Source organism: Pinus tabuliformis, chromosome Q, assembly GCF_031772625.1.
Source record: "Pinus tabuliformis cultivar Carrire ecotype Pingquan chromosome Q, CPIR1, whole genome shotgun sequence".
Lineage (NCBI taxonomy): Eukaryota > Viridiplantae > Streptophyta > Pinopsida > Pinales > Pinaceae > Pinus > Pinus tabuliformis.
In genome coordinates this window covers 1,033,759,606-1,033,779,554 of record NC_142296.1, presented here as the reverse complement: position 1 = coordinate 1,033,779,554, position 19,949 = coordinate 1,033,759,606, and the positions used below count along the sequence as shown (strand labels likewise).

Below are 19,949 nucleotides of genomic sequence, written 5' to 3'. Positions count from 1 at the left end.
ATTCTTACAAGAAACTCTTGGACCTGACAGCTCCATCTCACCCCTCCTAGAATCTTGGCTCCCCTGTTGGACCTTCTATTCACTGGATGTGATAGGTCGCTCAGGGGGTGTATCTGTAGGTTTCTGCAACCGCTCCATTAGGTTGCTTAATGTCTGGGGGGGTGGGTTTTCTGGGTATCGACATCTACTCGTCGGCCCTGGAGTCCAATTTAAGGCTTATTAACATCTATGGGCCCTGCCGGGACCGGGAGGTCTACTAGCGGAAACTGCTCTCCTCCACTACCTTCCAAGAAGACCATATCATCCTCGGAGGCGACCTAAATTTCTCGATGGGATTTGCGGAGTCTTGGGGACCTAACACTCAGGCGGATCCTCTGTCTATATTCTTTGAAGACTTGTTGGATTCCCATAACCTTATAGACATCCCCTCAGCTAAGATCCAGCCAACTTGGAGGAATAATAGAACTGGAGCGGCCAGTCTGGCCAGGCGTTTGGATCGCTTCCTTATCAGAGAAGCCTTAGTCAATCGAGGCTATCAGGTCAGGCAGTGGATAGGCTCGGGAGGAGTCTCTGACCATAGGCCAATCTATTTGGAGCTGACAGCTGCCCATAACAAGCCCAAAGCCCCCTTTAAATTCAACTCTACATGGTTAAAGGATGCAGGCTACATAAAGGCAGTCAGTGATTATTGGAAGGCCCACCTGGTGGATTCAGAAGGACTCATCACTGAAGGATTTTCCCATAATATGTGTGAGCTGAAGAAGATCTCTATAGAATGGGCAAGGAGGAAAAAGGAGCAGGATGAGCAACTACTCAAATCAGCTGAGGAAGGAATTGCTAAAATGGAGGAGGATTCGGAGGGGATTCTTACCTCGCAGGAACAAAAGGATAAGCTGGCTGATCTACTCCACAAAAGGGCACAAATTTTGAAAGATAGGGAAGAATGTTGGAGACTCCGCAGCCGAGCTATTTGGCTCAAAGAGGGAGATGACAACACTAAGTTTTTTCACAGACACGCTAATGGGAGAAAGGCAATCAACACCATCTGGGAACTCAAGAAGGAGGACGACACTACAGTTAATACCTTCCAAGGGCTTGCATACTTAGCTACGGCACACTTCAAGAAGATATACAAGGAGCCTCCTCATGCCACAATGGTGGAGATCTTGTGCACAGCACAAACTTTTCCCAGATTTGTGGACGAGGAAGTGGGCTGGATCTGACAAAGGAAGTTAGCATGGGAGAACTGGAAGCAACACAGGTTTTGCAGGTGCGACAGTATACCTCTGGGGATCCATGCTAGAGTCATCTAATAAACCGGGGACGAGCTAGGATTCTTTGGCCTTAGCAAAGAGATGGGGAGGATGGGGCATCAAGAGGCGGGCACCTTCTCACAAGCACTGGCTTCTAAATTAGGATGGCAACTGCTAAACAATAACAGCCTTTGGACGAAGGTTCCAGTTTCTAAATATATTCATCCTATAAGTGTCCTCGAATGGATTAGACAAGACATCAGACATAATAACATTTATGTAGGAATTTACAGGGTAAGTTCCTTAGACAGAACACCAAAGGTCACCGCTCACAAACAGATCACAGATCAATACACCAGTATTTTGACATGGTTAAAACCCTGAAAGAGGGAAACAGTCCACGGCTTGAGCCAACGTGGCCACTTCAGGCAATTTATTAATAAAAGAATTAAAATTTACATATGCTTCTCTCATAGACGGATTACCCTACAAATGACCCTCCATGCGCTTTAAATAGAAATCATGGACCAATCGGGTGTTAAGCCACGGATAAAGTGTCGGTAATACTGAGGAGAGAATGAACCATCAGATCACTACATATCGTGACCGTCGGATTGTAAGTTACAAAATGTACATAGTAAAGAAACACACTTTACCTAACTCTATACTAGACCAAGTTGTACTTAACTATTTCCTATGTGTCGGAATATCCTAACATCCCCCCTTAAGAACAACTTGGGATAGGATTGAAGGATTTACAAATATGACACAATAGGAGAAGGAAGGAGGCACTAGATCCTATCCCCCCTTAGTGACAACTTCCTGAACTCCAACCATAAATCGAAGTTTAGTGAACTTCGCCTCTGTGAGAGCCTTTGTAAAGATGTCTGCAACTTGATCATCTGTTGAACAATATTGCACTTCAAGAACATGGTCGTGAATGAGCTTTCTGATGAAGTGCATGTGCAGTTCAATGTGTTTGCTGCGCTGATGTTGGACTGGATCTTTGCATAGCTGAATGGCACTTTGATTATCACACCAAAGTGTAGTCGGATGCTGCTGCTGAAAGCCAAACTCTGACAGGATCTGACGAAGCCACAAGGCTTCCTTACTAGATTCTACGGCACCATGATATTCTTCTTCTGCTGAAGAAAGAGAAATGGCACCTTGTTTCTTGCAAGCCCATGTAATAGGTCCTGAACCAAGAGTGAACACATAACCTGCAGTAGACTTTCGATCATCAAGGTCACCAGCCCAATCGGAATCAGTGAAACCAACCAATAGAGGAGATGCTTCGGCATTGTAATGAATCCCAAACTGAACTGTACCTCGAACATAACATAGTATTCTTTTAGCTGCTTTCCAATGGCTTTCACGTGGGTTTTGCATAAACCGAGCAACAAGGCCAACAGCAAAGGAAAGGTCAGGACGAGTATGGGTTAGATACAAAAGTTTTCCTACAAGTTGACGGTATAAGGTAGCATCAATTCAGGAGAAGTACAAGTGACTGAAAGTTTGACTCCAGACTGAAAGGGAGAAGGGGCTGGCTTACAGTCTTCCATGTGAAAGTGGCGTAGAATATCACAGGCATACTTGGACTGAGAAATGGAAATACCTTCCTTGGATTGCAAGACTTGAAGACCGAGAAAATAATGTAAGTGTCCTAAGTCTGTCATTTCAAACTTCCTTTTAAGGCTAGAATTCACATGGTTTATAAGGTTGGGATCACTACCAGTCAGGATAAGATCATCAACATAAAGAACAAGAATGATAAGAGACTTGCCCACTTTCTTGGTGTAGACAGTATTGTCAGAATGACACCTAGAGAAGCCGGATTCTAAAAGAAAGTTATCCATTTTGGCATACCAAGATCGAGGAGCTTTCTTGAGACCATAATGGGATTTCTTAAGCCGACATACAAGGCTGGAGTCTGTTTGTATAAAGCCAATAGGTTGTTCCATATATATTTCTTCATGCAAGTCCCCATGCAAGAAGGCGGATTTAACATCCATCTGATGGACTTCCCATTTGAAAGAGGCAGCAAGGGAAAGAACAAGGTGGATAGAGTTCATTTTGGAAACAGGGGAGAAGGTTTCAGTATAGTCAATGCCTTCAACTTGTGAAAAACCCTTAGCAACAAGATGAGCTTTATGTTTATCAACTTTCCCATCTGGTCCATACTTGGTTTTGTAAACCCATTTGCATCTAACAAGTTTTCATCCCTTTGGTAGAGGAACAAGATCCCATGTATCATTTGCCAATAATGAATGATATTCTTCATTCATAGCTGCTTCCCAATCTGGATGGCCTGAAGCTTCTGCAAAGGTGTCAGGATCATAATTCACTGAAGCTTGAGCCAGTAAAGAAGAGGCTCTCTCGAACTAAGAACGTATACGTCGCTGATCTGTAGGATCACCAGCAAGATCACCTGCTGCATCCTGAGTAGCACGGACCCATTTTTGAAGCTGAGGAGCTGAAGGAGGATCCTGAGAAGGTGGGGGAGGATTTTCATCCTCGCTTTCATCATCTGAAGAAGAAATATTTTCAAAAGTAGAAGAGATAGGGAGAGGTGGCACATCCGCCGAACTAGGCTCGCAGGCCAATATATTTTCATCAAACTTTACATCTCTTCTAATGATAACATTTTTGGACTTAAGTGGAATAAGTCTATATCCTTTGATATCTTTAGAATATCCAACAAAAATACATTTTTCACTCTTTGGTTCTAAAGCTTTATGTTTCTCATCTGGAATATGGGCCCATGCTTCACTTCCAAAAACACGAAAGTGACTTACATCTGGTTTGTTTGAGCTCCATGCTTCTTCTGGAGTGATATTCTTTAAAACCTTAGTAGGAGTGCGATTTATTATGTAATTTGCACAGTTAATTGCTTCTGCCCAATAATTAAGACTAAGTCCTTTAGATTGAAGCATACAATTAGCCATTTCCTTTAAGGTGCGATTCTTCCTTTCAGTTACACCATTTTGTTGTGGAGTATATGGAACAGTATGTTGCATTTGAATTCCATTCTCAGTGCAAAAGTTGATGAATGTGTTTTTAACATATTCTCCGCCATTATCAGATCTTAGCTTAATAATTTGATGTCCAAATTGTTTTTCAACAAAGGCCTTAAAGGCCAAGAACATGTTAAATACTTCACTCTTGAGTTTTAAGAAGTATACCCAAGTGCATCTGGAGAAATCATCAATGAAAGTTAAGAAATACTTGTAGCCAGAGAATGAAGCAACTGGAAGTGGACCACATAAATCACTATGCACGAGCTGTAAAGGGGCTAAGGCGTGCCAAGAGGCACGTTTTTCAAAACTGTCCCGATGATGTTTTCCGAGTACACATCCGGAACAAACACCATCTCTGCAAGATACCATTGGAAGACCTGTCACCATATTTTCTTTACATAGATTCTGAAGAGAACGATAGTTTAAGTGACCAAATCGCTCATGCCAAAGTTTGCTCACTTCATCATTATGAGCAACAAATACTGAGGGAAGATTTGATGACCCAAAGTTGTGAAACTTATACAACCTTGTAGAATCATCAGCAATGCCAATAGCTAAAATCTGTCTAGGATCTCTTAGGTCCTTAATTACAACATCGTGAGGTGAAAATTCAACGATTTTACCTTCACCTGAATGGGTTATCTGATATACAGATAGAAGGTTGTAGGATAAGGTTGGAACACATAATACATCATTAAACTGACCATTTTCTAGATGAACAGTTCCAGTCCCTACAACACTAAGAGATCTATCATCACCAACATATATATTTTTGGTGTTACAATCATTTAAAGAAGAAAACATGGCTTTGTTTTTGGCCATGTGATAAGAAGCTCCAGAATCAATGAGCCACTCATGAGAATGAGAAGAAGAAGATACATTTAGTGCATAGCCAGACCGAGATGCTTGACAATCACATGCAGAAAGTGCCATTCCTGAAGATGAAGTTGAAGTTGAAGATTGCTCCAAATGGATGTTATGCTTCTTCATTGCTGCTTCCAAGGCTTCCATCTTCTTAAAGCATTTGGATTCTAAGTGGCCATCTCGATTACAAAAGTTGCAATGTCTATCAGTCTTCTTTCCTTTGTTTTTATTTGTCTTATCATTTTGTTGAAATGATTTTTCATTTTGAGGCTGAAATTGCTTAGGACCCTTGTTTGGTTTAGGACCATTCTTTTTAGGATACAACTTCTTAGGATTCTTTGGATTTGGTTGCTGCTGGGCGGCTAACACTTTCTTAGAAGAGTTTCCAAGATGAAGAAGACCAAGGTGTAAGAGTTTTTCTTGTTCTCTTATTAAAGAATCACAAAAGGAATCAAAGGAAGGGGACTTGTAGGTTTGTCCTTGAGAAATGAAGGCTTCTCTTGTAGAATGGAAGGTGGAAACAAACACAGAATAGGCTGGTCCCAACTTAGTAAGAATGGAGTAGATAAGGCTACTATCTTATTTCTTAACCTTAACACCTTCCAAGAGAAGTCTAAGGGTCTTGAACTTGGACAAAAAATCTTCAATGCAAGAAAAATTATTGGAGTCCAATGTAAGCAATTCATTTTCAAGTTGATGGGATTTAAGTTCATTTTTAATTCCAAAGACTTTAGTAATTTGTTGCAGTGCTTCATCAGGAGTATCAAGTTCTGCAATATGAAATCTAAGATCTGGAGAAATAGACATCCCTATCAACCCACGTGCTTGGTCTTGCCTATTTTCCCATTTAGCTGCCTTATCTTCATCTTTCAGTTTGGTCTCTTGGCCTGTGGCTATTCTGTAAAGACCTTTACTTCTAAGTAAATCCACAATGTAGGACCACCATTGGAAGTAGTTAGTGCTATCAAGAATGACTTGGCATGGACTTTCCATTTTTTAACAAAAACTGAAGCTATAGATGCTGAAACTAAGTGTACCAATGGAAATATCTCGAAAAATTAGGCCGTTTCAAAAAAAACGGTTCTGAAAACAGCTTCCGGATGAAGAAGTTATGGCTTTTTGAAAAAAATTGACGAAGTCGCCTCATAAATTAGCTTTGCACCAAGTGAGCTATACAAAAAGAGAGAGAGAGAGAGGGGGGGGGTTGATGCTTTGGGTTGCGTGCTTGCTTTGAGAAATCTCTTTTTCCCTACAAAACAAAAAACACAAAACCCAACACGGACATACAAAAAAAGAACCTTGCGGCTCGAAGTTAGCTTTAGCCGAAAAACTAAATATTTTCAAAAATGAACCTTGCGGCTCAAAGTTAGCTTTAGCCAGAAACTAAATATTTTCCTTAATGTTTCTGACCTTCCGAGATCACACTAAGGCACAGTGGAACAGAGCATACGCATGAGAAAAATCCTTCCTTTCTGTTTCTAATTTGCCCAGATCACATAGAGTCGCAGGGCAAAGAGCATACACAGAAATGAAAGGTATAGATCTGGTAATAAAAAAAGCTAAATAAACCGAAACCGAAATAAACAGAGAGAAAATAACTGTAAACTGCAAATAAACATTGTATACCTCCAGATCTTAAAAATGACGCAGCTAGAGCTACCGAAAACTTTTTCGCGTGAAACGAAAGGGGTTCCTCACTGGAACAGATGCTCCCAACACGACAAAGCAGTCCTCTCGGCCCGAAAGCAATCAGAAACAGTAGATCTAGGAAACGGCAGTCGGATGCAGTTCTACCAGCTTCAGATTTGGATCACCAACGGACGCGGCCCTCAAATAGCTCTAATACCATGTAGGAATTTACAAGGTAAGTTCCTTAGACAAAACACCAAAGTTCACCGCTCACAAACAGATCACAGATCAATACACCAGTATTTTGACATGGTTAAAACCCTCAAAGAGGGAAACAGTCCACGGCCTGAGCCAACGCGGCCACTTCAGGCAATTTATTAATAAAAGAATGAAAATTTACATATGCTTCTCTCATAGACGGATTACCCTACAAATGACCCTCCATGCGCTTTAAATAGAAATCATGGACCAATCGGGTGTTAAGCCATAGATCAAGTGTCGGTAATACCGAGGAGAGAATGAACCGTCGGATCACTACATATCGTGACCGTCGGATTGTAAGTTACAAAATGTACATAGTAAAGAAACACACTTTACCTAACTCTATACTAGACCAAGTTGTACTTAACTATTTCCTATGTGTCGGAATATCCTAACAATTTCTATTATCTGGAGGGTTGTAATCAACAGGAAGGAGCTTATCCGTAGTGGATTGACATGGAGAATTAGATCCAGGTCTAAGATTCAGATAGGTACCGACCCCTGGGTGGGCTATGGAAACGCTCACACTCTCTCAGATGGCCTGCGAGGACACCTATAGGCGATTGGTATTATGTACATTAACCAGATTGCAGATGGGGATCACTCCACCATCTTACAACAAGCATGGAAATCTGCTAACGAACTGAATATTCCTGGATGTTGGCTACAGGAATGGAACAACTATACAAATGCATTGACGGAAGCCCACATCAAAATTACAGACGGGGAGGATGAGCTAATCTGGGTGCATGCTAAACATGGAACATACTCCCCCAAGGTAGGCTATCAGGTACTAATGGAAGGTCACAAGCCACTGAATCTGGCCCAGTGGTGGAAACAGCTATGGAAGCTGAAGGCACCCCCCCGGACAAAGTTGCTCATGTGGTCAATCCTTCGCAACAAAGTCTCGACCGGGGCCAACTTGATGAGAAGATCTTTTGTTGGGCCATTCTGGTGCCATCTCTGTAAGAGTGAAAATGAGGATACTGAACACCTCTTCCTACATTTCCCGCTCACACAAGAGCTTTGGAATGGCTTCCTGCACTCGATCTCATCTGGTTTGAAATGGCAGGGTCCTCATCTCTCAGATGCTTGGAACGCATGGTGCACTTGCAGCTCAACCAAATTAAAAAATGTACCACTTCTTATTAGCTGGGCCATCTGGATTGCTAGAAACCAAGCCATATTCCTTCAAAGACCTCCACACTGACCTTCCATTAATTCAAGGCTATTAGCTTATTACAATTCCATCCCTGATGAGGAGGATCACCTAAACCAAAGGATTATTACCCATGAACCCATTGATCATTCCCACCCTTGGGCTTACTTTGACAGTTCAGCATAGGAGATGGGCTATGGGGTGGGGGGCGCAATACTCCATCTATCTGATACCCATGTTTTCAAAATTCAAATGGGTTTGGGAAGGGGAACAAACAATTTTGTTGAACTCGTTTCGGAAAAAAACATCATTCTTTTTGCATTATCCAAGAACTGCCACCAATTACAACTATTTGGAGATTCACAAATTATATGTAACTGGTTGAACAAAACTACACACTGCAATTCATACACACTACAACATATTTTGGATGAAGCACACAGACTCATATCACATTTTGATATCTTCTCTTGCCGTCACATTTACAGGGAACGTAACACAGCCGCCGACAGCTTATCCAAGGAGGCGGCGCTCAGGGACAACACTAACTAGTTAATCATGGAGGAAAGAGATGGCAGCAACTATCAGTATTACCACAGGCCATTCATAGAGCTGGAAATATGAAAGCTCAACAGAAATGAAATTTTGTAATTTTGCTTTTTTGTTTTTTGGACAGTAGCCGACAGTCATATGTAAATATCCACTGCTTAGTACAGACAGTTACAGAGCTCTCTGCGAAGAGCAACACTTATATTTATAGACTCTCTATGTTATTTTCCAAAGCCTTAATAGGTGAACATAGTTTTGACTGGACATGAAGGACAGGCTATGCCTGAAATATTGTATATGCAACGCATCTGCAAAATGCAGTTTCTTTATTAATAAAGGAAGTGTGACTTTTTCCACGGGAAAAGAAAAAATAATAAATAAATAAATAAAAAATAAATAAATAAATAAATATATATATATATATATATATTATTTATTCTTATATTTTCTTGGTTATTTGTTGTTTTATTTATTTATATATTATTATTATTATTATTATTATTATTATTATTATGGGGCATTACATACTTCCCCTCTTTAAAGAATTTAGTCTCGAAGTTAGTATATTCATTTATTATTTTATTTATTTATGTATTCATTTATTTATTTATTATGCCACATTTTCCCAACACCCTCTGCTGAACTAGTACACCAGCAGGCATCAAAAGTTACGCAACACCAGGGAAATCCCAAGAAACCTAAAGTCTTTTTTCCCAACTTTCGGAACCAGGAATAAAGTCTCATTGGTTTATACCATAGCCCCAAGACTCACCCCAGGGCTTAGACCTCATCTTCCCCAAGGCATGTGTTCGGTCCTAGTACTCAATGATCTTGTAAGTCTAGCCTAACTCCCTCCAAAACCAACTAAGGTACACAACCCCAGGCATCGAAGTTCTTACACCACTTTTAGACTTCGACGTCCCAATCCAATTCCAAGAACATGGCCTCCTCAATATGGTCCCATAGCTCCATAAGAGCTATCCATCAAGAGTTATACAAGACAAAAGAAACATTGGCATATGTAGTGTTAATTGAGTTTGTCCCCAACCCATATGTTGTTAAATTTTCTCCCCCATAGGTATGGGCTCCAATGAGGTCATCAAATAAACTAGTTGTGACTACCCCGAGTTGATTGTCCATGTAAATAAATTAGACCAAGGTCATGGGTCATGTATTTCAAGTTGAATGGAGGGGAAAAACATTATAATGGGCATCACTTGTGGTTTATTAATGGATATGGAAATTGGCACTGGCATTGACAAAGGCAAAAGGAAATAAATGGCAATTTAATATAAGAAATAAAGGAAAATAGGAGAAAAGGAAGATGAAGGGACAAGAATATGCATGCAAAGGAAGATGAAGGAAATTGAAGGAAAAGAATACAAAAATAGAGGGATAACATTATATGCCTCTCTTAGTCACTCTTAGTTACTCTTGATAACTTCTTCGTTACTCTTGGAGAATTCTAGAATTCACTTGGACATTGATGCATTCTCGCTTGGGCTTGGCGAGAGAGAGCACTTGGAAAGAAGCAAGCAAGCAATCAAAGGAAATCGGGGCAGCGAAGAAGAAGGTTGGAAAAGCAACTACATCAGGAAAACATTGCAGATAACAGGTTGCATGTGTGATTTCCTTGTTGAGATGTGAATGCATGGTACATGCATTTGGTTATTTAGTTACTTTGTTGTCATTCGTATGGGATTAGCCTAGATTGACAATGGTTTCAACCTTGCCTTGACATTTCCTGGAGAGCCATCATTTAGTGAGTTCCCTATTTCATTTAAGCTTTGGATGGTTGGTATATTTTAGATCCTTGTGAGGTGGTCTCAAGAAAATTCCCAAGGGTCGAGGGTGGATATGGCCATTCTCCTGGAACTCTTGAAAAATGGGTGGAGACAGGAAAATTCCTTTGGGTATGGTGAAGAATTCGGAGGCATCCAATATGGTTTTAGTTTTGGTGATTTCTGGACAGTTTAAGTGAAATCACTATGGTCGAGGGTTGAGGTGGTTTAACCTCTAGAAGCCCTAGTTGGTTATGTTTTGGTTTATCCCATGTGATCCCACATTCATGCTTGGAATATGGCACGGGGGTGATTGGCTGAAAGAGAGATTTGGTTCACCCAATCTATGGTCAGGTGGTACGTGGATGTTCCTGAGTTGTTTTGAATTTGTATATGTTATTATGTGTTATTTATTATTAAGATCAATGAGTACATGTATTAGTTATTGAGTTGATTTCATGATTGGTTTGTCATGGTTTCATTTTGGTTGAATGTTGGTTATAGGCATGGTTAAATGATGTGCTCTTGTTATGGATCTTGTTCATGATTTGATAAGTTATTAAATGGTTATATGAATGCATAAGCTAACTAGTGTTGTTGCAGCTAGCTTGAGAGGGAAGTGAGCCTTCTTGATGATTCTCTAATGAAACTAAGGTAATAATGTATAGATATGCATTCATGACTTGTAGCTACCATGTTTACCATATGTTTGTCTAAATTTTTATCATGTGATTGGCATGTTTGGGAAAGATATGAGCCTAAGTATAGGTTATGCATACTTGTGATTATCTTAGACTTGATTCTGGAGAGTTATGGGCAGTGGCTTGTAGGCTAGCCCTGAAAATGTGGCATTGACTTCGCAACTGCAGTCTCTTAATTGAGAAATACCGATTGTAGCCGCATGGAGGAAGGCTTGTGCATGCGACTGGGGCCTTTTGGTTGCATACATAGCTTGGCATGCATGCAAATGGGTTGTTAAGTCAAGGAAAAAGATAGTTCCATCTCAGGGTATGATCATCTATGGATGTCTTATGACATCTGGGTGGTTTGGTGTCCCTAGGAAGTTGCAGTAAGTTTTAGAATTGTAGACCCCGCTTTCATAACTGGAACTTGGTTGTTAGGTCATGCATAGTAACTCTCAACTCATGTTTACCTTGGAGAGCTTGTAAAAGCGGGTAAATGTGGGGTGGGGTGTTACAGGATGGTATCAAAGCAAGGTTGCAGCACTGGACCTCAAGGTAAATGTAGATTGTTATGCATGCATGTTAGTTGTTTATATGTATATCATGCATGTATGTTAGCTATTTATGGTTATGGTTATGGTTATGATATCCATGTATGATATGGTATGCTTGTGATGTTGTATAGTGTTAATCTGAATTGGCCTATGCATATGTAATAGCCTCCCATGAGATACATTGAGGTATGATTTTGATTATGTTTTTATTTATCTTACAATGGCATATTTTAGGAAATAGAATGACAAGAGATGAAGGGCATAATAGTTGAGAACAATTGATATGACTCTCCGTATATGCCAAAAGAGACATTGTTACGATGGGAGAGATTCGTTGAGCAGCAAGGAGAGGGATATTCTCCTAGTTTGGCAGATACATTGAGAATTTTTAAGGCATAAATCCTAAGTTGCAAGGCAAACAATGAGCGATTGATTGAGGCACGGGAAAGGCTTGCTAGAGCTCAAGAAAATAAAATCAAGGTCAATGCAGTCATCCTCCAGATCCTTCCAGATTTGCAGAAGTAGAGATAGTTGGGGATCAGTCATGGAAACAGACGGGAAGAAAATGTTAGAAATAATACTGAGGGGGGGGTGAATCAGTGTTAACAGGTCAATTATTTTTCATTTTACAATCAGATTTGTATACGCTACTTCAGTTAGTAAAAACTATGTATGTACACAACTGCAGATAAGGAAACTAGCGTATAACCAGTAGACTTGTAATTTAAATTATTCTTCAAATGTTGATCATTAATCTGTGCATCAAATCATATGAACAATAACTAGGAACAGTAAACAGAACAGGCAGTCACACATAAGAACACAAGATATAAGGTGGAAACCCAATGTGGGTGAAAACCACCTGCTACAATTCATCTCTATCTTCTTTTAATTAGAAACTTCTTTTTACAATGTTTCTGTACTGGTGCAATCTTATACCAGTATGCAGGTTGCTACCTGCAGAAGGCTACAACCTCTCTCATTCTCCAACTTCTCTTGGAAGGGAGATACAACCCCCTTAGCTCTTGTACTAGCTGAGGTACTAGTACGTAGGTGCTGACCTACAAAAGGCTACAACCTTCTCTTTACTTCTAGGGACCACGTTTCATAAATTTTCAGACTGGATCCATCAATAACAATAGTCAATCATCAAATATATCTGCATCTGTCAATTTCCTTTGCTCCAATCAAAACTGAATCAAACAATTACTTCTCTAAATGCTGTAACTAGAATACATAAATAGTAACCAGAAACCAATCCTGAACCCAAACCACTGCAGCAATAAATAGAAGCAACTAAAACATATTTCATGAGACGTACGCTACTTCAATATGTAGAAACATGCATGCATACGCTTATGTATTAAGGCCAACCAACGTATACGTTGTTTTGACTTACTGAACCAGCGTGTATACGTGCCTCCGATGTGCTGAACCTGAGTACGGATCTATAAAAGATAATTCGCCCTTTCAAATATTCAGACATCAGTTATACTCAGATTATTAGATTTATAGATCAAGTCATGCACCAAATATAACAGATCAAAATCACACAAAGATACTACTATTCAAGCCTTAAGATCTTGACCCATCCATAGGACTTATCCTTCTTCTAGCGCTCAGATTCCTCCTTGGTTCAGATCCAGCTATGCACCATAACCCAATTCTAGATCTTACTCTTCATAAGATATTCAATGCTTGAGTGAATGCCTTTGCCTAAATATTTTCTTCCCCTTTTATAGTCTTGGGCCTTACTCAATACCATGGTCCAAAACCATTTAGAACCAATACTAGCGACCCAATACCTGGGTTCAATACTTCAGATGCAATACCAAGGTCCAAATACCACGGACCCAAACTTAGTTTTCTGACATGTACGTGCCTTTCCTTGCGTGAAAGTGCGTGTATACGATATACGCGCCATTGTATATAGTGAAACTGTGTGTATACACTACTTGGTATATAGCGAACCTGCGTATATACGTGACTTGGTACATAGTGAACCTGTGTGTGTACATGACTTGGCATATAGTGAACCTGCATATGTACGCGACTTGGTATATAGTGAACCTGCGTATATACTTTTCTTCATTATTTGTAGTCTGATCATCAATTCTTTGCTACTGACCTGCTGCACTATGATCTGTCATCTATGTGAGTTGCCATCAAGGACAACACTTGTATCATAATTCCAACAATCTCCCCCTTTGGACTTGATGGCAACCCCAAGTCACTCAAAGTCATTCTCCCCCTTTGTCATCAAGGGCAAAGGGTTATGCTCCCCCTGAGTACATGCTGAAATCTCTGTTGTGTTGTGTTGTCCATGCTCCCCCTGACTGTAGGCAAGGTCTGCAAGAAGATGTTCTACAAGAAGAAACATGACTTTATACATCATAAATGACCTTCCTATCACCAAAGACTCATACATACATCCATCTCCCAACCAAGTGGGGATATACCAATATTGACTCATCCACCCAACCAAGTGGGGATACACCAAAAGTTTACACATGATAAAACAAGAACATTACAACATCCATCCCAGGCATAGTGGGGAAACCAAAATAGGTCGTTACATGACCTTGATAAGAAAATAAATACATGACATAGAGACGAAATATCTACAACAAGACTATGATAGTCATCAACAACTATCATCAGCAGCATCTGTCAATCATCATGCAGACTAGCAACCATGTTCTCCCTCTGCACCTGTTCCACCTGAAACCAAAAACAACTGTGAACTTGAACCAAGATCTTCTAAGATAATGCCAACAATGCATTATTAGAAGAATATATGCTCCCCCTGAACCTATGCCAGATGGTCTCTGTCAGACCCATATCAGACTCTTTTCATCCTGAGCCTGGCCCACTGTTGTCTTCAAACCAACATATACGTGACTATATCCACATAAACTGGCGTATGTACGTGGATCCTCCTCATGAAACTCACGTACAACCACTTTTCTCTGAGACAGACAAGTTTCAACAGCAAGATGATGCATCAACTACTCCCAGCTTCTGTCTAAGGTATTCAAATGTCTCCCTAGGCAGTGGTTTGGTGAGTATATCAGCAACTTGTTCCTTGGAGGGAACATACTCCAATTTGACCTTTTGTTCAAGCACTTGTTCTTAGAGAAAATGATATTTGATAGGTATGTGCTTGGTCTTTGAATGCATGACAGGATTCTTTGAAATACTGATTGCACTTGTATTATCACATAAAATGGAGATAGGTGGAGTACAAGTGATTTGAAAATCTTGCAAAGTTTGCATCATCCAAAGGAGTTGTGTGCAGCAAGATGCAGCAGCCACATATTCTGCTTCAACTGTTGATAAAGCAATTGAACTTTGTTTCTTGCTGAACCAAGATACTAATCTGGAACCCATAAAGAATGCACCACCACTAGTGCTTTTTCTATCATCCACGCTTCCTACCCAGTCTGCATCTGTATATGCATGAAGTGTGATATTTGTATCTCTAGGATACCATAAGCCATAGTTTTGTGTTCCTTGAAGATATTTGAAAATCCTTTTAACCACCTGAAGATGTGCTTCTTTTGGATTTGCCTGGAATCTTCCAACTATTCCCACTGCATGCATGATGTCTGGTCGAGTACCTGTCAGATAGAGCAGACTACCTGTTAGAGTCGGTCTAGTAGCCCTCCATCAGCGATCAAAGCTCTTTGCATTTGCATAAGTAGGTGTCTCATCAGTGTCATCTCATTGCATTCCATTAGGCATGCCATAACCCTGATGGAGGAGCTGGTGTCTTTATTCCCCTCTTGGCACTGCTGGATCAAGTTGTTTCAGTCAATAAACTCTTTCAAGGTTTCTTGTCTTGTCTTGAGGTCAAAAGTCCTAGGTCTAGGGTTTAGGTCCAATTTGTCTTTGAGGTCATGTCTTTAAAAGTCAATAAATGCCCAGCAGGCCAGAGGGATGACTATCAAAGTATTTCTTCAAAAGATTTCATCTTGTACAGTTAATTTTTACCTTGGATTTAAAAACCCTGTTTTTAAAGCCCAAGGTCATTTTCTCAAATTTTTGTAAAAAAATTGTAAAAATTCAAAATTCTTCGAAAGTCAGCATGCAGCCCTGGTCCCCTTTGCCAAGATTCCTCAGAAGCTATCCCTGCAAAAATTTTCAAGAAAAAACATCAGTTCAACTAATTTCAGGACAAAAGGAAACCATAAAATCAGCAGCATTCAAGTTTTGAAAAAGTGTCATGATATAAACATTAGAAAGAAGGTTTGAAAGGAAATTAATTTAAATCAAGCCTACAAAGCTCCTCTCTCCCTCCATTTAGTCATCATTGTGCCTCAAAGCAATAGTGAAGAGTGATTGAAGAGAAATTGGGCGAAATTGCATAGAGTGCCCGCGCGCGACGTGTCAGGGAGCCCATCGCAGTTCAAGAAAAGCACAGGCACGACCTGTTGGGTGCGCGCGACCTGTTGGGAATTCTTCCACCAAAATTCGCCTGTAAACTACAAAACAACCCCGGATTGCTTCAAGGTTGCAGCATTTCAACAATTAAAATAGCAGATTTTTGAGCAGAAGCAGCAGTACATTCCAGCCACTTTGCTCTCGAAACCATGTCAGAAACCGAAACCGACTATGAGCAAAGTGATGACCATGAGTCAACTCCAGAGGTTGAGGTACAAAGGAGGCCTCACAGGGGTGGTAAGAGTGGTCACCATTTGAGAGAGGAGCCCACCTCTTTGACCGATTTGCAGGCTTGTCCAATTGCAGTCACATGTTTCCGCTATCAGTCATGTTATGAACTTTGCGAGAGGATCTCTCAAATTCAGCATCACATGGAATTGGCCCGCTTGTTTGTTTTGCATTTGCATGATGGGCATGTGAACCTTGCAGGGGTGGATTTTACATTGACACCTGAGATGATTGCTCAAGCAACAGGGATACCTAATGTTGGAGAAGTGTGGAACAAGCGCAAACTATTGGACAGATTTCAGTATGAGCCCTACATTAAACCTGCCTATACGAGACACATGACTGGTGTATTTCCTTTCAGATTTTTGAGGGATGAGTATGCTCCCTTGATGAGGCTTATCATGCGCTATTTCACCTGTGAGGGCAGATTTTCATGTGTGTATTCGTACCATATTCGCTTGTTGATGCACTTCACACGGGTACGGATGATGAACATCCCTTTTTTCCTGTGCCAAAATATTGAGAAGATGGTGCCCTTGATGCAGAGAAGGAGCCCAGCACAACAATACAGGAGCCTCTATCATTATGGTTTGATCCAGCTTATGGTCATACATCAGTTGGCTCAGCAGGGTATCACATGGGAAGATTTTATCTCTCGAGATTTTTTCACTGCACCAGCATCACCACCCCCTGAGGTTGTTCATGAGGAGGGAGGACCATCACAGCAGCATGATATCCCTGAGACCAGACATGTCAGCTCTCCTCCATTGGTCACATATCAGAGAGGCCACAGGGCCTTATTTGCATCAGCTAGGCGAGTATTATCTCCACACCAGGTGGAAGGGGTCTCGCCTTCTTCATCAGCTCAGCGAGTGTTATCTCCACACCAGGTGGAAGGGGCCTCACCTTCTTCAGCAGCACAGGTACCAGAGAGAGGCAAGCAGCCCAAGATTGATGAGGGGCCATCAGGTGTTCCAGACATAGAGGTTGTTGATCTTGACATCATTTCTCCTAGCCTAGAGTCAGAGGAGATCATTCAGCACCTAAAGGCTGAAAATGAATCGTTGCAGCACAGACTGGAAATGGAAAATTGGACAATCACCTACTTAGAGTAGCGCAACAAGAAACTTGAAGAGGAACACACTCTTGATGAGTTGCGGAGGATCCATGAAGACCGCAACTTGGCGCGCAAGAGACCCGGTGATTTGGTACCCGTTGAGCGAGAGGCTATGCTTCTCCGGGTCAATGCTCATTTGGAGAGGCTGCTGGCCAAGGCCAACAGAGATAAGGACCTGCTCCGGAACATGAAAAACCACTATTGGGCCCGAATGCACGTATGCAAGGCGAAAATGAAGGTGATCCAAGGGCGGTTGGCCAAAGCACTAAAACGAAGGAAAAGGCCCGATCCCCTCCACATCTTGGCTGAGGCTTCCTTGAAGGAGCATGATACTAAATGACTTAACTCCAGCACAAAATTCTAAAAATTTTGAGCATTTTTGGTCATTTGTGATTTTTTTTGGCAAAAAACAGGTTTTCTCCACCAACGGGTCGCGCGCCGCGCGCGACCTTTTCGTTGGGCAACTCCTTTTTGGGAAAACTCAGCATTTTTGGATTTGTCATGCAAAGATACACTTTCTTAGCAATTTCCAAGAAATTTCACCAAGTTTTGGGCCTTCAGAAAGTCAAAAAAACAAGCAAAAAATGACTTTCTGCCACCTTTTTGACACACAGGAAGCAGTCTTGGGCGATTGCAATTTTGGAGGGGCAAATGGCCACCAAATTTAGAAATTCCACTTGGGTTGGAAATTAGACATCCATACCTTTCCAACACGCCCACTTTTGCTTCATTTGGACACCTGTAAGTGCTTCAAAAGCAGCTCCAAAGTAGCGCGACCTGTTCAGGATCATGGCGCGACCTGTTGGGAAAGTTTGCCAATTTTTCATCTACAGCTCAGGAATTCGCCCAGCTTTGACCAGTTTTGACTTGTGATGGGATTTTTCACCCTCTTTGATGTAATTAATGTATTTTCATGTTGACATGACACTTATTTACCTATTCTAGAAGATTCATTCATGAAATAGCAAAAATTTAATGAATGAATTGGTTTCCTAGCTTATAGAGGCAAGTGGTTTTGACTGCCTAGATTTTAGTGCTCAGTTTAGAATTGGTTGAAACAGCTCCTAGAAGGATGAGCTTGACCCCTATAGGCAAGGAAAGGTGTTAGCTTGCCTATATTATGTATTTTCTTAGTCATTTTCAGAGGTTGGAGGGTTGGACTCTTGAGGGAGAAAGCTTCTATTGTATTACTCATTATATCTCTGCAATTTTGGCAAAGGAAGAAAGACCAGGGTTTTGCAGTCCTTTTTGGGATTCCTGTGGTTACATGTATTGATGGTGTGTTTCTCTTTGTACTTGTAAGTTTGTTATGTGATTCATCTTCTTACTTTTCCTTCTGCAAATTAGGCAAATGAAGTGTTAAAGTAGAATTCATGATTGCCATGCTCTGCTTTTAAGTTTGCTTAATATTTATGTTTTCATCCGTCTAAAGAGAACTCTTGAAGGTTTCTTGCTCTCTTTAGCTCCTCACCGATCATTCCTATCCATTCACTTAATTCAAAGGCATCAGTACAGTCTCCTACCTTGCCCCAAAGAACTCCCTGCAAAAACTGTGTCCAATCCCCGCACCCAAAATTGCCTTTCCCCAACTTTCCACCAAAACCCTAAAAATCCCAAATCAAACCTTTTATCAGTTTACTAGCCTAAAATCAGTGTTTCCTCATTGGTTATCTCACCCGTTGAAGATCCCTACCGAGATAGACCGGAGAGAGCCCTCTCCTGCCCCGTAGGGCTAGCTACGAGGCTAAGTGGTTTGATGTTGCCTTGGAGTTTACCTTTCTCAGCCTGAGGTGAAATTTCAATGACTAACACTACCAATCATGGATCTATAGGTTGGTTGATGTACTACTGCTGAATTTTCATTTGCGCTGAGGCTGCATCATGTTACCATAGGGGTACATAATGGTTTCAAATCTTCCATGCCATATTTCTTCAATATCTGCTTGAGGTACTTGGTTTGTGATAGAAAGATGTCGTCTTTATTTTGTTGGAATTGTAAACCAAGAAAATATGTCAGCTCACCAAGCAGGGACATTTCAAATTCTTTTTGCATTACCAAAGCAAAGTTTTGACTCATGGCTTCTTCATTGCTACCAAAGTTGATATCATCAACATACACAAAAAGTATTAGCAATTTATCATTATCAATTTTTATATATAGATTGCTATCTGTTGATCCTTTTGAAAAGCCTTATTGATGGAGATATTTGTCCAACCGAAAAATACCAAGCCCTTGGAGCCTGTTTAAGACCATAGAGTGCCTTCTTAAGTCTGCATACAAGTTTTGGATCATTTCCAAGGATGAATCCATCTGGTTGCTCAATATACACTTCTTCTTCTAAGTCTCCATTTAAAAAGGTTGATTTCACATCCATTTGAAATACTTTGAACTTCTGAAAGCTAGAAAGAGA

General features: G+C 40.7%; 1 protein-coding gene across 1 annotated transcript; it reads left to right on the top strand.

Moving 5' to 3' along the window:
• The first annotated feature begins 329 nt into the window (after window positions 1–329).
• On the top strand, window positions 330–1,223 carry LOC149223029 (uncharacterized). Its single transcript, XM_089387758.1, has one exon. It carries the CDS (start codon window positions 330–332, stop codon window positions 1,221–1,223), a length of 894 nt encoding a protein of 297 aa, XP_089243884.1.
• Window positions 1,224–19,949: the final 18,726 nt, after the last annotated feature.

Excerpts from the sequence above, each read along its gene's own strand:
- LOC149223029 (XM_089387758.1), top strand. The coding sequence starts at position 330 with ATGGGATTTGCGGAGTCTTGGGGACCTAACACTCAGGCGGATCCTCTG.